Below are 21,083 nucleotides of genomic sequence, written 5' to 3' on the forward strand. Positions count from 1 at the left end.
AGGCCCTCTCAGACAAGCAGTTCTGGTCCAGGGTCCACCATTGATCTTTCAAGGAGAAGCCATCCCATGGGTACATTCTGTGGGCACCCATACTATACTTGAGTGTGTCAATTCCCTGAGCATTAATTAAACCCTACTGAATGCTCTGTGCTGTGCTAGGCTATGGGAACACAATGACAAGAAGGGAGTTCATAAGTGCTGGCATTAGTCATGGCCAAGGAATATGTATTTAATGTTCACACACAGGAGTCCACAGCAGGTGCTGAAGCAAAGGAGACCTTTAGGAGCATGGCCAGTGGGAATCTGTCATCCTGGTTAGTGAAAATCTTGCACGAATTAAATTGGGGCTTGTTGGTCTGAGGAATGCTCCTCCCCCAAAAAATGTCTGCCCTCGATTTTAGGGAAGGACGTGTCTGCTCCAGGCGCTGGCAGCGTACTATGCCCGTCCCTGCTTTCTCCAGAGCCAGGGGCCCTGGTTCAGGTACTCGGGTGAAGTCTCCCCTGAATTCAGAGCCAGAAGATGAGTTTGGGAGAGATGGGGTGACATCTTGGGACCATGCTCACTGACAGAGTTCAGGCTCCCTCCCTCTCCACCCCACCTCCATCTAAATGCCAAAGGGAGAGAGAACCAAGTGTGTCTTTTTCCCCCTGCATCTGTCTTCCCAACCCAATGGTCCAATTCAGAGTATGTTGGTCTTTCAGAATTACACCTCATCCAGTTTTATGTAACCTTCAACAACGTCCCCACAGGCGACGCCATGATGGGTACACACACACACACACACACACACACACACACACACACACACACACTCACAGAGCTTGGTTTCTTTCTTGTCAAAATAAGACAGAGTCTGGTCCAAGTGAATCTTTCTTTGGCCAAGGCTAATCTTCTTTGACCCCACAGCCATCTGTGGCTGCCTGCTGTCTCTGCTTGGCCACATTCTGACTATTAACAATCCCTCCTCTCTAAACAGAGAGAGACTCCTGGCTGGAGTGAGAAGTGGAATGGGGAGGGGGAGGAATCAGGACAGGGTTCCTGGGACCCTCAATTTGTGCCGTTAGACAGGATTTCGAAGAGCTTGTACCCACATGCCAAGAGAGGCATTCATCAGCTCAGCATGCGGGTGATATGGACGAAGCAAGCAGGCAGATGTGCAGGAAGGAGAAATACAGTGTTCTCTGGTGTGTATGGGGGGGGTGGGGGTGGCGCGGGATGACCCATCTCCTCTACGTCCTCATCACAAGCCTCCTCACCACTCCTAAGAAGCCTTCTCTGGCAGAGCGCTGGAAAGAAAGAAGGGTTCAAACACTTGTCAAGTGCCGCCAGGTGCCAGGCCCTGGGGCTAAGAGCTGTTAATGGCTCTTATCTCATTTGAACTCACAACACTCCTGGGAGAGAGAGGCTATTATTATCCCCACTTTACATTTGAGGAAACTGAGGAAGGAAGAAGTTAAGGGATTGGCAGAGGGTCACACAAGCTGATAAGAGTCTGGGGTTCGATCTGAACAAACTGAATCCAAGTCTGGAGGACTGGGCTACATACAGAGAGATCACAGGGGAAGTTCAGTTATCAATGTGGGGAGGAGGAGGGATGGAGGAGGAGGAGGGGAGATCCCATTTCCAGAATGCTCCCATGGCACTTTGGGCATCCAGCGCCCATGTAATGTGGGCTTCTTTCTGTCTCCCACCTGAGGGACTGGGCACCAGTGATTGGGCACCCTGGGGTGGGGTCCAGAGAAACAAGAGTCAGGGATGGGCAGAGTCCAGAATCCTCTTGACCAAACAAGACCATCCTGGTTATGAGTGGGCCAAGGGCTCCAGGCTCCCTGCCAGGGTTGTCTGTTTCCCAGGCTGGAGCAGAGTGGGCAGAGACCCAGGGATACTCACCATTCATCCCTGGACGCAGGCTTTGCGACACTCCTGTTCACTGTTGAACCGGTTACTGGTGCCACCACAGCCGCTGTACCAGAAGCGGGCACACGCATCCACCTCCTTATCATAGTACCACCGGACCACATACACTCCACAGTCTCCAGGTCTCAGGGCCTCCAGACATCGAGGAGCTAGGAGGGCCCAAAAATGCAGCGAGTTAATTTGAGTTTCCTCTATAGACCAGGGAATGGAGGCAGGTCATGGTCCGTGTTCTCAGGAAGACTATGAGAGGAAGCAACCCGGCCCTTATAAGGTGTTTGAAGGGTTGAACACAGAGATGGGACACTTGGTAAGTGCACAATAAGCCCCAAGTGGGTCAATTCCTTTGTTAGCTTAGCATGGGCCAGGAGGGCTTCACACACACACGAAGGGCATGGGAACATGCCCTGGGTTTGAGTCTGGTCCCAGTGTTTGTTTGCTAGCTGTGTGACCTGGGTAAGTCACCCCACTTCTCCATGGCTCTGTAAGGAATGCCAATTAATTATACTATTTGCACTCTCTGCCTCACAGGTGTGAATAAGGAAAGCCCTTACTTAGATCACTAGAGAGGTAGAGAAAACACTGAGTAAGCTCTTCCCAAGGGCCAAGGCATTATCTTGGGACTGGGGTCCAGGAGGTTGTTAAGAAATGAGGGGGCAAGGAAACAACCATTTATCAAGCACCTACTATGGGCCACAGTGCTGTGCACTTTGCAATATCATCTCATGGGAACCCTACCACATCCCTGGGAAGGTGTGTCCTTATTACTCCTATGGACAGTTGAAGAAACAGAGTCAGATAGAGATGACATGACTTGCTCAGAGTCATGCAGCTGTTGAGTATCTGAAGCAAGATTTGAACTCAGGTCTTCTTAATTCCAGGCCCAGTGCTCCCATTGTGTCATCTAGCTGGGGCCAGAGTTAAGAGTCTGGGAGGGTTAAGGATCCAATAGGGTCCAACAGAGATAGCTTTCTTCAGTTGAGTACAAAGGGTGGGATGTCTGGGAAAGACACTTTGGCACAATGCCAGCAGTGCCCAGGCGGGCAGGCTCCTCACCCTGCTCTCACCTGGCTCTGACTTCTGCTGAGTCTCTATACCTGGGAGGGCTTTTCCTTTCACATAAATGGGAGTCAGTATTGAGTCAATGTTCTGCAGAGGGAAATCTGTCAAAGAGAGTTCTTAATGCATTAGGGTCTAGTGAAGTGACAAGCATCTGTGGGCCATTGGTGATTGTGGTGGGGCTGCTGTCCTCCCACTACAATTTATTCATGTGTTAGAATCAAGGGTTCAATTTTGTAGTGCAGGGATTTGTCACCTATTAGTGAGGAGCCAGCCTCCAATGCCCCCAGACCTCCCCTCTGCATTGTTCTCACTCCTCCAACCTGAAGACCAACACAATCTTCTAACAATGGGAGCTGTCCCAAGGGGACAGAGGGGCTGCCTGAGGACTCCTGGGGGGCCCTCCCCAGGGACTCTCAGAGAGGCTGGATACCCTTCTGATGGGAATGATGTTCACACGGGGGCTGGACTAGGTGGGCTCTGAGAGATTCTGGGGTTCCAGGAACCAGTTGGCAAGTCTCTTAATCTCTTGGGCCCAACCCAAGCTCCAGCCCATGACATTTAGAAGCCAGAAGATGGCTGCCTGCTCATCCCACCAAAGAAGAGAGATGAATGTGCTACTTCTCCTTCCAATCTTGTTCTGAATCAGAGGACTTAAAAGGATAGCAGGTCTAGACCACTATTGTTGGTTTTACAGATGAGAAAAGGGAGCATCCCAAGATCATCCAGTCCCTCACCTCGGTGTACAGTCTCAGTGGTAGGCGTGACAAGAACATGTTGAAGGGAGCTAGTGTCCTCATCCCATGTGCCGCTGCCAGTCAAGGGGCTGAGGGGCTGTCTGTGACTCACAGGCACATTGCTCGTTGTTATAGTGAAGACTCCACTCCTGGGAGATGGGGAAAGTCCAGGTCCTTCATCCTGGGCTCCTAGAGTACTGAGCTACAGGAAAACTGAATCAGTCCCGGATGCTCCTCGATGCTTCTGTCCTCGGCACCTCCCTGTGCCCCCATTAATCAATGACCACTTATAGGCATCTACTTTGGGCCAGCCCAATGCTATGGCAGCTAGCAGGGTAGAGATGGCAAAGGAGGGCCTCCTCTTAAGAGGTGCACCCAAAGACCCTGAGGCGCCAGCTCTCCAAGCCCCACCTCCAGTCACAAACACTTCCCCAGGAGACAGGATTACAAGAATACAAGACAGAAAGAAGGCAGAGGGTCTTTTTTACTCAGGAGTCATCCTTTGCTCAGCATCCTCCCCTGAACCCCATTTTCAAAGAGTCGTTGTGACTGGCCAATCCTACTTCCACAACAGCCTTCACCAGCCCTACTGCAGACCTGGCCTCCACAGACCTCCTCCAGAGATGTCGAGGGGGGCCTCCCTCCCACTAACAGCAACATGAGCTGCCACCCAGCAGGCAGGTAGACCCAAGAGCCCAGGCTATAGCGGGGCTCGTCTAGACCACCAGCCTAACCCCCACAATCATCATCTAGGGCCGTGATCCATCCAGCTGAGGCAGTAAAGGCCCTGAACGAGAGGCAGGAGGCAGCAAGTTCCAGGCAAGGAAGCACTGGATGTAGTATAGGCGTCTGGCTGAGCTGGTCCAGCCTCTATTGACCTTTGCACTGGGGAGAATGTGGGCCATGGCTGTTCCATGCTATCTCTTCCTATAGGCAGCACTATCATGGGGCCTGGCACACAGCTGGTGCTGAATTAATGCTTCCCATCATCTGTCATCTCAAGGTCTGCCAGCAGACACCCCTCAGTCCTGAGGATAACCTCAGGAGAGCTCATCTTTCAGGCAGAGAGTCAATCAGGAGACAAACCAGCATTTCTTAAGCTCTTGCTGTTTACTAGGCACTATGCTAAGCCTTAGGGATACAAAGAAAGGCAAATCCACAGTCTCTGCTCTCAAGGAACTCCCATTTTCACGGAGAAGACACAGACAGACAGACGGTAACTTTGGAAGAGAAGTCAGGAGGGAGCAGGGAGCGGCCAGCCTTTGAAGAAGGTGAGATTAGGAAACGCCACCACCTGGGAGCTACACAGATCTAGCAACAGCACCTCCCATTCATTTCTCCCAGAGGGGGACATTGAGACCAGGAAGTTAAATGACTTGCCTGGGGTCACCCAGCAGCAACAGAGCAGCATCTGGCTTCCCTTAGCCTGGAAGGCTGGCTCCGCTCTCCAGGGGGAAAGGGACTGACTTACCGACTTGGCGCTGTCCAGCTCCACCTCAGCAGTGGGGGTGTTCACAGTCCCCCTTAGCTTAGTCCCAAATCCAGGGTGGAGAACCGAGGAGCCAAGAATTTGGTCAAGGTAAGAGTTAAAGTCCTCACAGATTTTTTGGAACAGTTTATTCTCCAGGGCTGCCAAGAGAAACAGGAGACCTGAGACGCAGGCTGACCCACCCATCTTCCTCCTCAGTCTTCCAGGCCAAGTGTCTCAGATGAGTGAAGAAGCAGGGAGTGGAAGTTCCTCCCAAATGGCCCCACCGATCAAGAAGTCTCCTCCCCACGCAGCAGCGTCTCTTGGTCCAGGAGGGTTTTCGGAATGCCTGTTCTGGTGGCTGAGGGCTCTAACTGGCCACACCCTGTGTCTCCTAGGCCCTGAGCATCCACAGTCCCCACCATCCCTGACCTTTGTTCAGGATGAAATCTTGAGGACCCTTGTCCTTAGGGATGTGAGATATTCTGTTCTCTGTGTTTTAGTATAACAAGTGCCCTTTGTAACCTAATGTTGTTTATTCTAGGCATTTAAAAATGGGATTTTATTTATAGCAGCTCTTTTCTGGGGGCAAAGAATTAGAAATTGAGGGGATGCCCATCCATTGAGGAATGGCTGACCAAGTTGTGATATGTGATTATGAAGGAATACCATGGTACTATAAGAAATGACGAGCAAGATGCTGTCCAAAAAACCTGAAAAGACTTGTATGAGCTGATGCAAAGTGAAATGTACTGTGTAAGAAGTAACAGCAGTATCATGTGAAGGTCAGTTGGGAATCACAACTATTCTCATCAATACAGTGATCCAAGACAATGCTGAAGGATTTAGGATAAACTGCTGCCCATCCCCAGACAAAGAACGAATGGATTCTGAATGCAGGTTGAAGCAGACTTTCTTTTTTTACTTTCTTTGTTTTTCTTGGGGTTTGTTGGGTTTTTTTTGTCTATGTTTTCTTTCACAACATGACTGCTATGGAAGTGTTTTGCATGACTACACATGTATAACCTATATCAAATTGCTTGCCTTCTCAATGGGAGGGTGGGGAGGGAGATAGGGAGAGAATTTGGCACTCAAAGTTTTAAAAAATGAATGTTAAATGTTGTTCTTACATGTAATTGGGAGAAAATAAAATACTAAATAGGAAAAAAAAGAGATTTTGAGAAGGGGTTGTCCATAGGCATAACCAGACTGCCCAATGGACCAATGACATAGAAAACATGAGGAACCCATGGCTTTGGTTAGGCTGGGACAAATCAGTAAGGCTTGGGAGGAAATGGTCATGGCAGGGGGGTTGATGTGTGTGTGGCAGAGGGGAGGGGAGGGTGCCAAGGGAAAAGGGAGGGTTCAAGCCTTGGACCACTGCTGAGGGAAGACAGCACAGAGCAGGATCACAGCATGGGCCCCATGGGGGTGAGGAATAGAGCCGAAAACAGCCTCACCTGAATAGATTATTGAATAAAACACACTTGATGTTCAGCCTACAAGGGGGCCCCCTACCCAGCTGGCAGCTCAGTGGATGGAGCGCCAACCCTGGAGTCAGGAAGGCCTGAGTTCAAATCTAGTCTCAGACATGTCCTGGCTGTATGACCCTCTGTTTACCTCCATTTTCTCAACTGTAAAATGGAGATATAATAGTACCAACCTCCCAGGGTTGTTGTGAGGACCAGACTCTGAGGCTAGAGAAGGCCTTCGATGCCCAGGCAGGAGAAGGAACTTTCTTACCCAAGGTCACATCCCCAGCTAGGAGCAAAGCTGGCCCCAGAACCACCATGAACTTTCTTTGTGGCTTCACTCCAGCCCTGGCCTCAAGAAGCATCCATCATCCCAGGACCTTTCCAGGTCATCAGCAGCAGACTATGACTGTGGATTCTTCTTGGTTCCCTCCTCTTAGAGTATGGGTGGTATGGGTAACATATGCCTCATAAAGACCAGAGCTGGCCCAAAGGCAACTCCTCTAGTACCACCTGACCTCACCTGACCTCACTGGCCTCACCTGACCTCACCAGGACTCACCTCATAGGCAGACATCCAGGAGAGAGCCTCCTGTCTGATTCTAGGATGGGAAGACAGCTAGGAAGTATGGCTTTTGTCTTCCAGAGTGGGTGGCTCAGTCTGCCATCTGGGCATGGTCGGTGGGGAGGGCACACTTTGAGGTGAGTGGCTGGTGTGGGTGGGTGAGTCGAGCCTCAGATCTTTGTCCCTGTGGTTTCCCCAGAGATCACTGTGGCTTTGGGATCTTTTGTGGTCTTCCACACTTCCTGTCTCCCAGGTGTACAGGGAGTCTGTGTGCTGCAGTGGAAGTCAGGAGACCTGACCCCGAGGCGGATGCTGGCTGTGTGACCTTGGCTGAGACCCTGCCCCTCAGTGCTGCCTCAGAGAGGTCCCTCCTGCCCCCAGCTCTGATGCTCTGTAACTCTAGCAGGGTTTGCCAGCTCACTGGCCGAAACAGTCCTTGCCCTTTGGAAGCACTGCCTGCTTCCTACTGGGCACGCATGGCCAGCTTGCTCCAGGGTGGCACTGGCATCATGTTTCCCCTGCTGGTTCAACAGGCCCCAGGAATGAGGGAAGAAGAACCTTGTCAGCTCTCCCAGGGGTTGGCAACAGCCCAAGCTAAGCTAGCTAGAGGTGCCTCTAATGTGCCTACACTGATGACAGGTTGGCAAAGGGGCTGCAGAGTTTAATTACACCCTTGAGCTATGTGGCCAAAGATAGGGAAAGGCTTCAAGTCTGGCAGCCTTGAGCATGGATCTTGCACAGGCTGGGGGAGGGCCCTGGTTCTGCTTGGCACCAGAGGCCAGGGCTAGGAGCTGAGAAGCATGGTACAAGGTGGCAGCATCAGCTCCTTTCAAAGCAAAGTGGAATTGGCTGTGCTTGAAGGTAATGAGTTCCCCATCTCTGGGAGTCTTTTGAAAATGGTTCCATGGCAAGCACTTAGTAGGTGCCTACCGTATACCAGGCCTTGTGCTGGATACTGGGGACCCAAAGGCAAGAGCTAAGCAGTGTTTACCCCAGCTTTCCTAACTCCCTCCCAGGGAGGGAGCTCTTTGGGATCCTGGGAGCCTCCCTGGTGACACAGGTTTGGGTTCCCCCTTACCTGGGAGGGTCAGGAAGTCATCAATCTGGTAGACGTGCTCACTGTCAGGGTCTGTAGCGATCAGGTCCATTTCTAGCCGGAAGACCTCAAAGTTGGGGTCACTCTCCTTCCCTACACCAATTACAAAGACTTCCACGCCAGAGGCGTTGGCTGTCTTCACCACCTGCTCCAGGTTCATCTCGTCTCGAGTATCTGCCTGCCCGTCAGTGATGACCAAGGCCACCTTCCTCACTGCGGACCTGGTAGACTGGAACATGGCATTGGCAGCGTGCAGCGCCGAGGCCGTGTAGGTGCCTTCACCCAGGTACTGCATGGTGTCCACAGTGCTCTGTAGGCGGTCCTTGCCCGAGAAGTGCCTGAGCTCGGCCACTACCTCCACTTTGTGGCTGTAGTTGATGAGGCCCATGCGGGCGCTGGCGTGCTCCACAGCCACACGGTCAACTAGCTTCTTGACAAAGTCTTTGATGATTTGGAAGTTCTCAGGCCCCACGCTCTCAGAGCTGTCAATCACGAACACCAGCTCCAGGGGGCTCTCTTTGCACTTGGCCCCACAGCCTGAAAGACCAGAACGGCACAGGTGAGTCTCCTGGGTGACTGGGAGAGAGAACCTTCAGGACCCCAAGACCTGGGAGTCCTGAGCCCCTCCTTGCCCTCCCCTGGATGCTGCCTGACCCGTGCTTCTCTGAGAGGCCGTGGATGAGGACCGCAGGGCAGGAGAGTGAAAGGGGGGTGCCACAACAAAGGATGTGGGGCAAGTCCCAGGCTGCTCCCTGTCCACCCCCCAACACTGGCCAGGCTCAGCCTCGAGCTGGTCTGTCCCTGAGATGTCTGGGTGTCCCAAGCTCAGGGCCCAGCCCGAAGGCAGTCTTCTGGGCCAGGGAGGCTTCTAGCCACACTGTTGTTAATAATAAGAACAGCCTGATTATATGATGCTCCAGGCATGTGCTGAGCCCTTCTGCAATTCTGATCCTCGCAGCCTGGGAGGGAAGGGTTATTATCTCCATTTTATGAGAAGGAAATGGAAGCAGACAAGGGTTAAGTGCCTTGCTCAGGGTCACACAGCTAGTAACTGTCTGAGGCTGGATTTGAACTCAGGTCTTCCTGAGGCCAGGCCTAGTCGCTATTTCACCAGCAGCTGCTCCTGTGAACGTTTAAAGGTGAGTTCTCTCTTATTCCCCAGTTCGAATCTTACCACATATTTCAATAATCAGTTTGATAATTTCTTCTCTCTGGAAGAAAAGAAAAAGAAAGAGTGCATTTGTTCAAATGTAGACCCAGCTCAGCTAGCAGCTGTTACTACCAACACGGAACTGAGTGACTTGTACACGGATGTGCAGGCACATGTATGTTGTGTGCTGTGTATGCCTGCACACATGTATTGCATTGCAAGTACACAGGCGCCCTGGCAATCACACCACATCCTGAACCCTCCACAGCCCTGCCCCCTAGTCCCGGGGGCTGTTCTCACACAACTTCATCTGACAGCCCCTTGCCTCTGTGGACTTTGACGCCCTCCCCAGGCTTCCACAGCTCCCAGGCTGCTGTGCGAGGGTGGGGGGCCCTGTGTTGTTCTCTGGGCCAGGCTTGGCCCCTCAAGTCCCCCTGCTTAGTCATACCTGGGAATGTCTTAGCTGTTGACTGCCCCCCCACCAGGATCCTTGGAAGGTGGGGAGAACAGTCCTCTACCTTGTTCCAGCCAGAGCACTAGGCCCCAGTCATGCCTGGAACCAGGAAGCTGTTCCCCAGGGATAACGATGTCAGACCTCCTTAGAAAGGGGGATACCCTGGAGACAAATCGCAGTCACTGGTGCAGAGAGGGCAGCCAGGCTGGGATGGGCACAGGAGAATGCATGTGGGGTGCAGCTGGGGAATTGGAAACCCAGCTCAGGGCTTTATTATTTCTCCTCATGGTAACTGCTCAACAGCTTTTCTAGGTGGCTGAAGGCCTTCAAGCAACATCAGCGCCCAGAGGACCCATCGTCCTGTCAAAGCTCATTGTGTTAAGGGGGTTCAGGGTGGAGCTGTGTAAGAGCAGGTCCACAGGCTGGTGAAGAGAATGACCACAGATACTCACACTGAGCCCAAGGTCCCCTTTGGGTCCTGGCAGCCCCTGCAGAGCAGGAAGAGAGTGGCCATGAGCACATACACACTGCGCTTTTTCCTTAGGAAGCAGGAATGAGAGGTCGCCCAAACCGACTTGCCTGTCCTCCTGGGGCTCCAGGCTCGCCAATCTCTCCCTTGTCTCCTTTCTTTCCCATGTCCCCTGGGCTGCCAGGCTCACCCTGATAAACACAGCAGAGACCCAACATTCAGGGTAGGACAAGGACCTGCCAATCCTGACAAAAGCAACCCTAACACCAGAGTCCCAGCAGGCAGCCTCTCGAGCCGAGGTCCTCGTTCATGTGGGCAAGGCAACACCACACTGGGATGGCTTGTTTCCCCTTCTCAGGTGCCCACATCAGCTTTCAGGATGAATCCTAGATATGGCAGCTGGGGCACCCATGCATGAAACAGTATCTCTGAGGTGCCCTGGCCCAGGGCCTGACCTGTGGTCAGGAGACTTGATCTCATGGTACCAGGAAGGTCCTGTCTCCTGTCCAGACAGGAACGTGGGCCTCTCTGTCTGTGTGTGTCTCTCTCTATGTCTGTCTCTATCTCTCCCTGCTACCCCATCTCTGTCTGTCTGTCTTCCTCTCTGTCTCCCTAACCCCCATCTTCTCTGTCTCTCTGTCTCCCTCTCTCTGTCTCTCTGACCCCCCATCTCTCTGTGTCTCTGGCTCCCTCCCTCCCTCCTCCCATTCCCCTCTTTCCCTGCTTCTGACATGGAAGGGCAGAATGGAGTTTAGAAGGAGCTTTGACAGGGAGGCATCTCTGGGCCTGAGAGCTTTTCTAAAATGTGAAGAAAAAAAGAGGAGGAAAAGAAATCTGGATCCAGTGACTGGCACTTACCTTTCGGCCGGGCAGGCCGAGGCCCAAGCTGCCCTTCTGCCCCTGAGGGCCTTGGGGGCCCTGCTCCCCCTGCAACAGGAAGAAGGAGTGTTCTTACATTCTCTGAAGAGGTGAGCAGATCTTCCTGGGCATCTCCGCATCTCTCCATGTGTAATTCAGTAGATCCCCCATGTGATCCAGCAAATCTCCATGTGCGCTAGCAGACCCACCTGTGGATCCCAGCAGTTTCCCCCCTGTCTCCAACAGATCCTCCCTCTGCGCCCCAGCAGGTCCCCATGTGCCTGACAGACTCACCTGCGCCCATCCCTCCCTAAGGCTCAGGAAGACTCACTCCCACCCCTTACCGTATCCCCAAGGGCCCAGCCCTCCAAACCTGGGCCCAGGCAACCCTGGCCTCAGTTCCCTCATCTGTGAGATGGAGGGCCTGGGCAGATACACAGCTGGAAGGGACCTCAGAGGCCACAAAGGCCAATTGCTCATTTTACCAGTGAGAAAATTGAGACAGCTGGCCCAGAGTCACAAACTGAGTAGGCTTCTGAGGTAGGATTTGGCCCCTGCGCTCCCACCTCCCAGTCTGGGACACCAGCCACTCCACTCTGTCTCTAAAGCCCAGACCCTGGGAGCTCATGACAGTATAAGGAGGGGGGCCAGCAGGCCAGGACCTGCCATCCCCAGGAATGGCAGGTGGTTGTGTCTTGAGGAGCGTGGTCATCTTTCTCATGGGGAGAGGATGCCAGGGAAGCTTCAGGAAGGACGGGGGCCTTGGGAGATACACGGAGGAAGAGCTTTCAGTCTACACATATGGCCTGACCCCCAGAGCTGGGAGCTGGTCGCCATTTTGGAAGCCAGTGTGTCCGGACCAAGGGGCTCAAGCAGAGAAGATGAGGGAGAAGGCCAGGGCAGGACCAGGGACCGGCCAAGGAGTCTTGACTTTGCCTTAGGAACAATGGGCAGGGGAGGCCAGTGAAGGTTCCTGAGTATGAGGTGTGTGGCAGCCACGACTGAGGGGCTTCATTTCATGGGGGCCCGGGAATCAAGGAATGAGGAGGTCGAAAGTCAGGGAAGAACCTGAGGGAGGTGAGAGCCAGCCCTGCCACCACTTAAGGTGAGGCCAAGGGCAGAGGAAGCTCTGCCAGTAGGTGACAGAGAGGGCAGGGAGAGGGCTGACCTGTGGGAAAGCCAGGTCTGAGGAAGGAGGGAGGGGCTAAGGAGCCAATGAGATAACCACTAGTCACTTAGCAGTCAGTACAGTATAAATGTTAGTGAGGATGAGAGTGTGAAGGGGGGAAGGATGATGTCAGCCCTAGAGGCTAAGGAAGAACCAAGACTGTAGAGTCACAGAAAGGTTTGTGAGCATCAGGGAGAGCTCAGCATGAGGACCACCGACTGGGCGTATGGAGAAAGTGGGGGCAGGTCAGAAAGGAGACCACAAGGTCCAAGGGAAAAGAAAGCCCGAACCATCAACAAGGCAGTCAATCAACAAGCATTTATAGATCTGGTATAGATCTGCCTGGATACCACGCACTGTGCCAAGTAAGCCCTGAGAGCAAAGGAAAGCCCAAACGGAACCACTACCTACATGCAACAGAAGAGCTCTGGAGCCACGCATGACCACAGCCATGCTTGTCCCACTGGGTAGCTCCCTGAATCAGAGTGTGATCCTCTGTCTGTCTTTCCATCTGTCTGTCTCTCCATCTCTCTCTCCTTCTATCTGGTTCTCCATCTCTCTGTCTGTGTGGCTCTCCATCTGTCTCGCCGTCTGTCTCTCTGTCTGGCTTGCACATAGTAGGTGCTTAATAAATACTCGTTGACTATATTATCCATTGAATAATTCATGATGTTCTAGTCTGTGCCATGGAACTTTGCATTTTTACTTAAAGGTTTTTTTGTTTGTCTTTCCCTGGTTTTAACCCTTCTTCACTCTGATAAATCTGAATTCTCCAAAGACCTGGGTGTTTTGCATACCTTTGCCCTGTGAGACCTTCACTGGGTCTTGCTTATGGTAATTTCTCTGTCAGTATTTGCTAAACTGACTTAGACTTTTAAAAAGTCAGGTCGTTCAGCCTGGGGGCCGTTAGAAGCATTTCTCTCATTAAACATTTCATTTAAATGTTTCCAGGCTAGGTATGTGATCATCAGGACACGAACAACTGCCTTCAGATGCTCCCCATAAAACGGGAGCCACTGTGTGGTCTGTCACCACTGCTGGGGTTCTAGAGGCCTCAGTGACTGAAAAGGCCCCAGACACTGAGATCAGCGGGTGGGAGGAGACGTGAGGAGGCCATCTGAGGCTGATTCCAAGGCAGGCCTCCTTAGCATGAGCTCAGACGGCCAGGACACACATGGGGCAGCAACCTGGAACCACTGACAAGCTTTGGATTGGGCCTTTTCCTAAGCAGCTTGTATCCCACCCAAAGCTGGTGCTTCCTTTACAAGCCAGGTTGCTGCTAAGGGCCCTGCAGCCCCCCACCCCTTTGAGGCCTGGGAAAGTACCCAGGCAAGAGGCATGCCCAGCTCACTCACCTTTACACCTTGTGTGCCATAGCCTGGGGGGCCTGGAGGCCCTGGCAGACCTTTCTGCCCAAGGGCACCCTGTTAGAGAGAAAGAGTAAGAGATCAACAAACAACTGGCTTCTGACCCCCTCCCCCCAACACTATCCTTGGCTCTGATCAGGACAAGTCAAGGAACGCTGGGAAGGAAGCAGTCTCACCCTTTGCAGAGTGAGACACTGGAATCAGGACTCTCCCATTCTCCCCTTCCCCAAAAGGGCCAGCTCTCAGGAAAGAGTTATTCACGCTAAAGTACAATGGACTGATAAGGCTGAACTGGGCAGGGGGTGGGATTTCTATTTTAACAGGAGACTCACCCTCCATATCCCTTCCCCCACAACACTCGCACACGGGAAGAGCCACCAGCCCATGCTATTGAACAATCTGGTGAAGGGGCTAGGGATGTTTAGCCTGGAAAAGGGAAGGCTGAGGTAGAGGCTTGGTGGCTGCCTTTAAGCACTTGAAGACCTGTCACGGGGAGGAGCAGGGGAGACCAGTCCTGAGGGCTGTGGATAGGCAGAGGGGCAGGCTTGACCTGAATGTCAGAGAAAATGCAGCCAGATCACTGAATCTCTGGGGGAGAAGGGACCTTCAAGGCCTCCTCAGGCCCTCAAGGCTTTCAACAACAGGCTGCACATCCATCCTCTCCTGGACGGGGAGCTCACCACCACCCCTAGAGGCAGCTGTGAGGGGTAGCCCTCACTGTGCACCAAGCTCCCCTTTGTCTGGATGGTCTTACCACAGTGTGTGTTCTTGACCTGTGAGGCTACTTGGATACACACACATGCACACACACATGCACACAGGCACACACATATCCTCACACCTTTTCTTGTTCTGCTTCTTTGGAATAAGAACACCCCCCACGCCCTGCAGCTATTTGGCTTTGAGGGTAGTGGGGTGGGGGAAGGAGGGAAGTCTCTGTGGATATCTGGCTAACTGAAGTCCCCCAGCGTGGCTGCGCTGGACTCAGGAACTGTTTCCTACAACAAGCTGAATAAAGCCTGATCCTGTTGGGCTTCAGTTTGGTGAATAAAGAGCTGAGGAAAGAGAAGAGAGCTCCTCTACCCTCTCCTGTGTCTCTATCCCCTTCCCCTGCTTTCCTCTCCTCTGTCTGTCTGTCTCTGTCTCTCTCTGTCTCTGTCTCTCTCTGTCTCTGTCTCTCTCTGCTTCTCTTTCCTCTCCTGTGTCTCTCTGTCTCTGTCTCTCTCTGTCTCTGTCTCTCTCTGCTTCTCTTTCCTCTCCTGTGTCTCTCTGTCTCTGTCTCTCTCTATCTCTCTTACCTCTTTCTCTGCCCTCATTTCTCTTTGTGTCTCTTTCTCCATCTGTCTCTTGTCTCTTTCTAGGTCTCTGTTTCTTTCTCTGTATCTCTGTCTCCCCCTTCACCCCCATCTGTCTGTCTGTCCCCTCCCCTTATCCCTGGTTGGCTGGGGGTGGGGACTGGAAAACTGACCAGCTCTGGGGCCAGTGGGATAGGCTCACTACCCTGGCCTTTCCCAGGAGCCAGCTGGGCTGAGTGTCTCTGGCCCCTCCCCAGGAGAGGCCAACGCTGGGCATGTCTGGCAGCCCACAAGGCCCTTTCCTCCTTCTGCTTCTTCCAGGGGCCCTCAGGGGTTGCCTTAGAAACCAAATCCAGCCAATGAAGGCGGCATTTTGAGGCTTCTTCGCCACTGCAACCAATTTACTCAAAGGGGCCTGGACTCACTGGGGTCTCTGTATCAATTCACTAAATCTCCTGGGGTGGGGGTGGGGGGCAGTCAGGGGGAGGATCTCCAAGTCCACTTTCTCCAAGAATTAACAAAGACCCAAGGCTGGAGTCAAGTGTTCTGGGGAATGTCCAAACTACTCTTCCTTGGTCAGGGTCAGGACCCACTGATTTGCAGACAGTGCCTAGATGGCCCAGAGGCTGACCTTCGGTCCTTGACTTCCTATGCCCCGAGGTCCAGCGGGTCCAGGAGGGCCTCTCACACCAGGTTCTCCCTGAAAAGACACCCAGTACAGAGAGATGTTTGGGTCTCTCTTGACAAAGTCACCGAGTTTATATCATAACACTTCAGGCCAAAAGACATTTTTAAGCCCTCAGGCTGAGATTGGGTCCAGCTTTGAGGCCCACCCCAGGCCAGTGACCCGAACCCTGGGCTTGATTACATCTCTGTACATTACATTATACATCTCTGTCTCCATGACCGATCCAAGCAGCCACCCCTAATACGGTTGCACAACATCCTTGTCACTTTGACACCATCCAAACAAAGCAGGGCCTGAGCTGGGCCAAGGTAAACAAGTCTGTTGTGGTTGCTGTTGTTACAGGTTCATGCCATATTTGGGGAAAGAAAGCACTTTTTAGATCCCATCTTAGATGCACTCTCTGCATCCCCTTCCTCAGCCTCCCCCAAGGACTGCCCTGCAGCACTAGGTGGACAGCCTCCCTGGGATGAGGGGTGGTCAGGGGGGGGAGGCAATGTGGAAGACATCAGGCTGGGAGGCAAGCCTCCTTCTGTGTTTTCTCAGAGGAGTGTTGCAGGTTGGACCATGGGCAACAGGCAGTAGGAAGGAGGGGTAAGTGGAGGCAGGCTGCTCCATCATACACCCTCCCCTCTGATCCTAGCCTGAAATGAGGATGAGCTGGAGCATCAGATGGACATTTTTCTTGGGCTCTTTACCTTCTCTAACTGCCTCCCCCTTGACCAGCCCCATCATGTTTGACAGACTCCTGGGCTTGTTCAGAAAGCGCTCTGGCATGACAAGATTGTGGAGCCACCATTGCCCAATGGAAGCATGGACCAGAGCAACCATGACATCATAGGACTCAAATCTTGTCCCCAGCACACCAGACAGGTGAGGCTGGGCATTGGCTGACCAGGAATCACAAATGGAGAGCTAGGAGGGAACTGACTCACTTCACAGATGAGGAGGCTGAAACCCAGACTGGTGGATGGAGGTGTCCAAGATTACACAGATAGTCAGCAGCAAATAAAAGATTGGAACCCATGGCCTTGGACTCCAAAGCCAGGACTCTCTCCTGTAGCAGAGCACCAGGTTTGTCCCTTACTAGTCAAGCCAAGGTCATGCAATGATCAGGTTCCTTCTGGGTGTCAGGCATCGCACTAAGTACAAGGGCTCAAAGAAAGGCAAAAGTGGTGCCAGCTCTCAGAAAGCTTCCAGTCTAGTGGAGGAGGCAGCAAGCAAAAGACCATACCAACTTGCTGCCAGCAAGTCAGCCCAGAGACCATCCCAGGGGGAAAGCACCAGGATTGGAGGCTCTGGGAAGCTAGGAAGGGGACAGGAGAAGGGAGGTCCCATGTTGGCAGACATCTTGCTGTCAGCTAGTCACTTCTTCTCAAACTGTTTTCCAGGTCAGTTGTCTTTTATAAGAAGCCCCTTTCATTTTTTCTTCATTTTTTTTTTGTCAATCTTTTGACTTCCATGGGGGCTGGTGGTGTCACCTTGAAGAGAGCGCCAGCCCTGGATTCAGGAAGACCTGAGTTCAAATGTGGCCTCAGATGCTCACTAACTCTGTGTCCCTGAGTAAGGCCCTCACTTGTGTTTGTCTCAGTTTCCTCAGCTGTAACAATTGTAAAGAATTTGGCATAGTGCTGGGAACTGCATAAAAGTCATTCTTATTACTGTTATCTTGATTCAATTTTCATATTTCCTGAGGTCCGATGGAGCCATTCTCCATCTGGTCCATTGCTAAGGTTTAGAGTGTCTGCCAAGCTGTCAATTCTCATTTCCTGTTCTCATTTCGTTGATAACACTGTTTAGACTCTTAAAAAATCTGCTGCATCATTTCTTCTAGAAATCTAAATTCATCTCATCAGTTAACTCTTTTTCTTTGAGGCTTTGCGATCACCATCTTAGAGGTATTGTCTTCTTCAGGTTTGTGCCTTGGGCATCTCTGACACCATAATAACAACTTCGTTTGTCAGATCGGGACTTTGTGCCAGGGCCAGGCTCTACACACTTCCGCTGGGATTTTCACAGCCCTGGCTCATCTTTCAGGAATCATTTCCTGTGCTCTTCTGGGCTTCTGAGGGCTGGTATGGGCAAGGCGGCTGCAAACTTTCAACACCCCCTCAGCAGTCTGACCAAGAGCAGTCTGATTCTGCCCTCTTGGACTTTTCAGGCCCCAGGCCTTCATTTGGGAACAACCAAAACAACTGTGCAGAGATGCCCCAGGTTCAGCTCCAGCCGCCTCAGCTTCTGTCTGAGAACTGGGAGGATTTGTAGGTCTAGAGTGTCTGAGCAACCTGCTCACCCCTAGTATACACCCAGGAACTGAGTCTTGGGACCATTATGGAGTCAGAGAAATGGTATCTCCCCTGTTGGTCTACCCTGGTTCTGAGCCAAGCCTGAAACTGGAGCTCCACCCTGGGGCAAGGATGTGAGCATCACAGCCCTGTCCTGGAGCTGGAGGCTAAATCCTGGATGCCCACTTGGGGTCACAGTGGCATCACCATGGCCCTGAGCCAGCTGCACCAAGAGAATGTAGGTCCTTGAAGGCAGGAACTGGTTCATTTTCATCTTCATATTTCCAATGGTGTCTCAAAAGTGGTTTTTCTGGCTTGAATTGACTTGAATCAGCAGTAAGGTCCAATCACAGGCAATATCCAGAGATGAAAGAGGTCTCATCCTACTGAGCAGGCTCCCTTTGGGTCCTCTGAATGGGTTGCACCCTGCTCCAGTGGATGGAGCACCTATCTACTGCATTTGATGCCCCCAGACCAGGAACATTACCTCTCTCTGCCGGATGGACAGATGGGCAGCATCACTTCAAACAGAGGAGTGGACATCCCTCTTGCAACTTACTGTTGGAATCCACGTAGAATTCCTGCCATGTTTCTTGTGTGAATCAGGCCTCTGTTTTTCCACTCCTGTTAGTTTGTGCACATATAGACAGCCTTGAAAACAGCGGAGCCCGTTCACAAGCTGAAGCATGTTCAGAATAATGGTGCTCGAAGTCACATCCCACTGGCTTGCATTCTAGTGGATGACTATGGGCCATACTGCTAAACAAATAAACCATGCATCTCTACACTGGTCAAATGTTTGAGCCATCTGGGTTTTCTCTTCATTCTCTTTCCTTTGGAATTTATAATTTTTGCTGAAATTTTAATTTTTTTGAAGTGTAAAATAGTAACTGGAAAGGAAGACCCCGACCAGAGGTTTGATGGACCTAAACCTAGCAGACATTGTGGAAAGGCAGTGTGTGGCCACACCATCGGGCGCAGGGTTCACTCTCATTGCCTGTTCCCCAGGCTGGGCCTGTATCTGCTTCGGTGTCTGTTCCTGCGTCTGTATCTGGGTTTCTCTTGAGTAACTCTGGCCGTATCTTTTGAAATCTCAAACAGAGGCATCTGGGTTAAAAAAAGAGACTCCTTTTTCCAAGCCTGGTTAAAAGTGTGTCCTTTTCTTGAAGCCAGGACTGTCCTAAAGAATCTGGGGTGAAAGCCTCCTTCTCCCATAGTTGTATCCATTGGTTCTGCTAAATTGGTTGTCTTTCTTATGAGAGGGTTCATTCACTGGGAAAAGGCATGCTGGGAATGATTGGTGTTTAAAAAGAGGAATCAATAAAAAATATTTTAAAAGTTCTTTGCTAGAATGAAAGGTTGAATAAGTGACTCATCTTTCAGGCTCAGTTTCTCCATCTGCAAAGTTGAGGGAATTGAATAGATGATGCCACAGGTCCTTTCAGGTCCAGACGTGGATGACAGATAATCAAAGGCAGTTTAGATACCTAGGGGTGGGGCGGGGGAGGGGAGAGGTGCCAGAACTGGACACCTACTGAACAACAAGCAGCTCTTCCTCCAGCCCCCAGCACCCGCAAAGAAGTTGTCCGGACAGATAAGTGCCCAAGTGACCCGAATGGCTGAAGGCAAAAAGCACGCCCTGGGGCACCAGTAGCTCAGCTCCCCTTCCAGACCCGCGTCAGGACCAACCCCATCCTGCGCCCGCTACCAACTCTGCCCACGGATCTACAGCTATGCCGGAGGGTGCGCGCCAATGGGGGATGCGCAGCAGTTTTCACAGCCCAGGAATTTCTAGCCTGGAAACTAAACAGGGATTAATCCGTATTTGACGCGTTTTAATTGGAAGGCAATTTGCAGCTCTCCCCCAGGGTCTCGCTGTTTGGGTACAAAAAGAAACCCAACAAAAACTGATCCCTGGAACTGAGCCTAGTGCTTGGCTGAGGGGCAGGCAAGGTGCCTGCCTTCTCAGCTACGAAGGGCTCTGGACTTGTACAGCTGCTGCTACTGGACTATTTGCAATCAGCCCTGGAGAGCTCCACTTCTTTGGCCACCTTGCCCCAGGCCTGAGGCTTGGCCCCACACAAACTGAGTAACCTTGAAGGAGTTCAAAAAGAATGTGATAGCTGATGGCAAGGTGCCAGTATGCTATGAGGTAGGGCCCTTGTCCCTGCAGAAGATGGCTGCAGAACTTTACTCTACCAGTACTAATACCAACATCACCAACAGTAATTCCACTACCACTTTCACCACAGTCACTGCAGCCAGTACCAAGAATTGCTCTCTTCACCTCCATCAAACAGCCCAATCACCACCACCAGCACAAGTGCAAAATCTTAACAACAACTTCGAGAGTACCAACTGGCAGTCATTCTACCCCACTCTCCAAGAGAGGAATGCAATGATGTTCAATAATGAACTCATGGCTGATGTACACTTTATCATTGGCCCTCTGGAGGCATCAAAGCGAGTTCCTGCTCATAAGTATGTGCTGGCAGTTGGCAGCTCTGTCTTCTATGCCATGTTTTATGGTGATCTTGCAGAAGTCAAATCTGAAATCCATATACCTGATGTGGAGCCCGCAGCTTTTCTCATCCTGTTAAAGGTGAAGAGCCAGACACTTTGCTGAATGCAGTTACATTATGGCAAATCATGCTAAACTAGCTGTTTCTTCAAAATTCCATATTTCTGTAAGTATATCATCTTCTCAGTCACCCAAGTTCATAATATCTAAGCATTTTCTGACCCTTTCTTATCTCTTATTCCTTATATTTAACTGGTTGCCAATTCTTGTCACTTCTACCTCCACAACATCTCTCCCTTCCCTCCTCTCTCTCCAAAATAACTCATTTTCCTGCTTCAGGCCCTCATCATCATTTGACAAAAGTATTAAAACATCTTTCTAAATTGGCAGCCTCTCCCTTTAACAATCAATCTGCTCTATAATCTAGCCTCTACAAAGCTGCCAAAATAATCTTCCAACAACTTGATCCGGTTGTAGCATTCCTCTACCCAAAAATCTTCAGTTACTCCATAGTGTTTC

General features: G+C 51.6%; 1 protein-coding gene across 3 annotated transcripts in view; it reads right to left on the minus strand.

Annotated features, from left to right (window-relative positions):
* Nucleotides 1-208: 208 nt before the first annotated feature.
* The window catches only part of COL28A1 (collagen type XXVIII alpha 1 chain), a 73,507-nt gene continuing 52,632 nt past the window's right edge, over nt 209-21,083 (minus strand). For 2 of the 3 annotated variants that reach the window (XM_072650763.1, XM_072650762.1), the window contains exons 26-36: nt 15,705-15,773; nt 13,767-13,835; nt 11,244-11,312; nt 10,496-10,576; nt 10,369-10,404; nt 9,487-9,523; nt 8,295-8,849; nt 5,183-5,340; nt 3,712-3,913; nt 1,892-2,067; nt 209-1,287 (exon numbers count right to left, since the gene is read on the minus strand). In XM_072650763.1, coding sequence (XP_072506864.1) covers nt 1,895-2,067; nt 3,712-3,913; nt 5,183-5,340; nt 8,295-8,849; nt 9,487-9,523; nt 10,369-10,404; nt 10,496-10,576; nt 11,244-11,312; nt 13,767-13,835; nt 15,705-15,773 — 1,449 coding nt within the window. In that variant the 3' untranslated portion in view covers nt 209-1,287; nt 1,892-1,894. The remainder of the gene's footprint in view (nt 1,288-1,891; nt 2,068-3,711; nt 3,914-5,182; nt 5,341-8,294; nt 8,850-9,486; nt 9,524-10,368; nt 10,405-10,495; nt 10,577-11,243; nt 11,313-13,766; nt 13,836-15,704; nt 15,774-21,083) is intronic. The other variant, XM_072650764.1, reaches the window with a different exon arrangement.

Source organism: Notamacropus eugenii, chromosome 3 (assembly GCF_028372415.1).
Source record: "Notamacropus eugenii isolate mMacEug1 chromosome 3, mMacEug1.pri_v2, whole genome shotgun sequence".
In the NCBI taxonomy this organism is placed as follows: Eukaryota; Metazoa; Chordata; class Mammalia; order Diprotodontia; family Macropodidae; genus Notamacropus; species Notamacropus eugenii.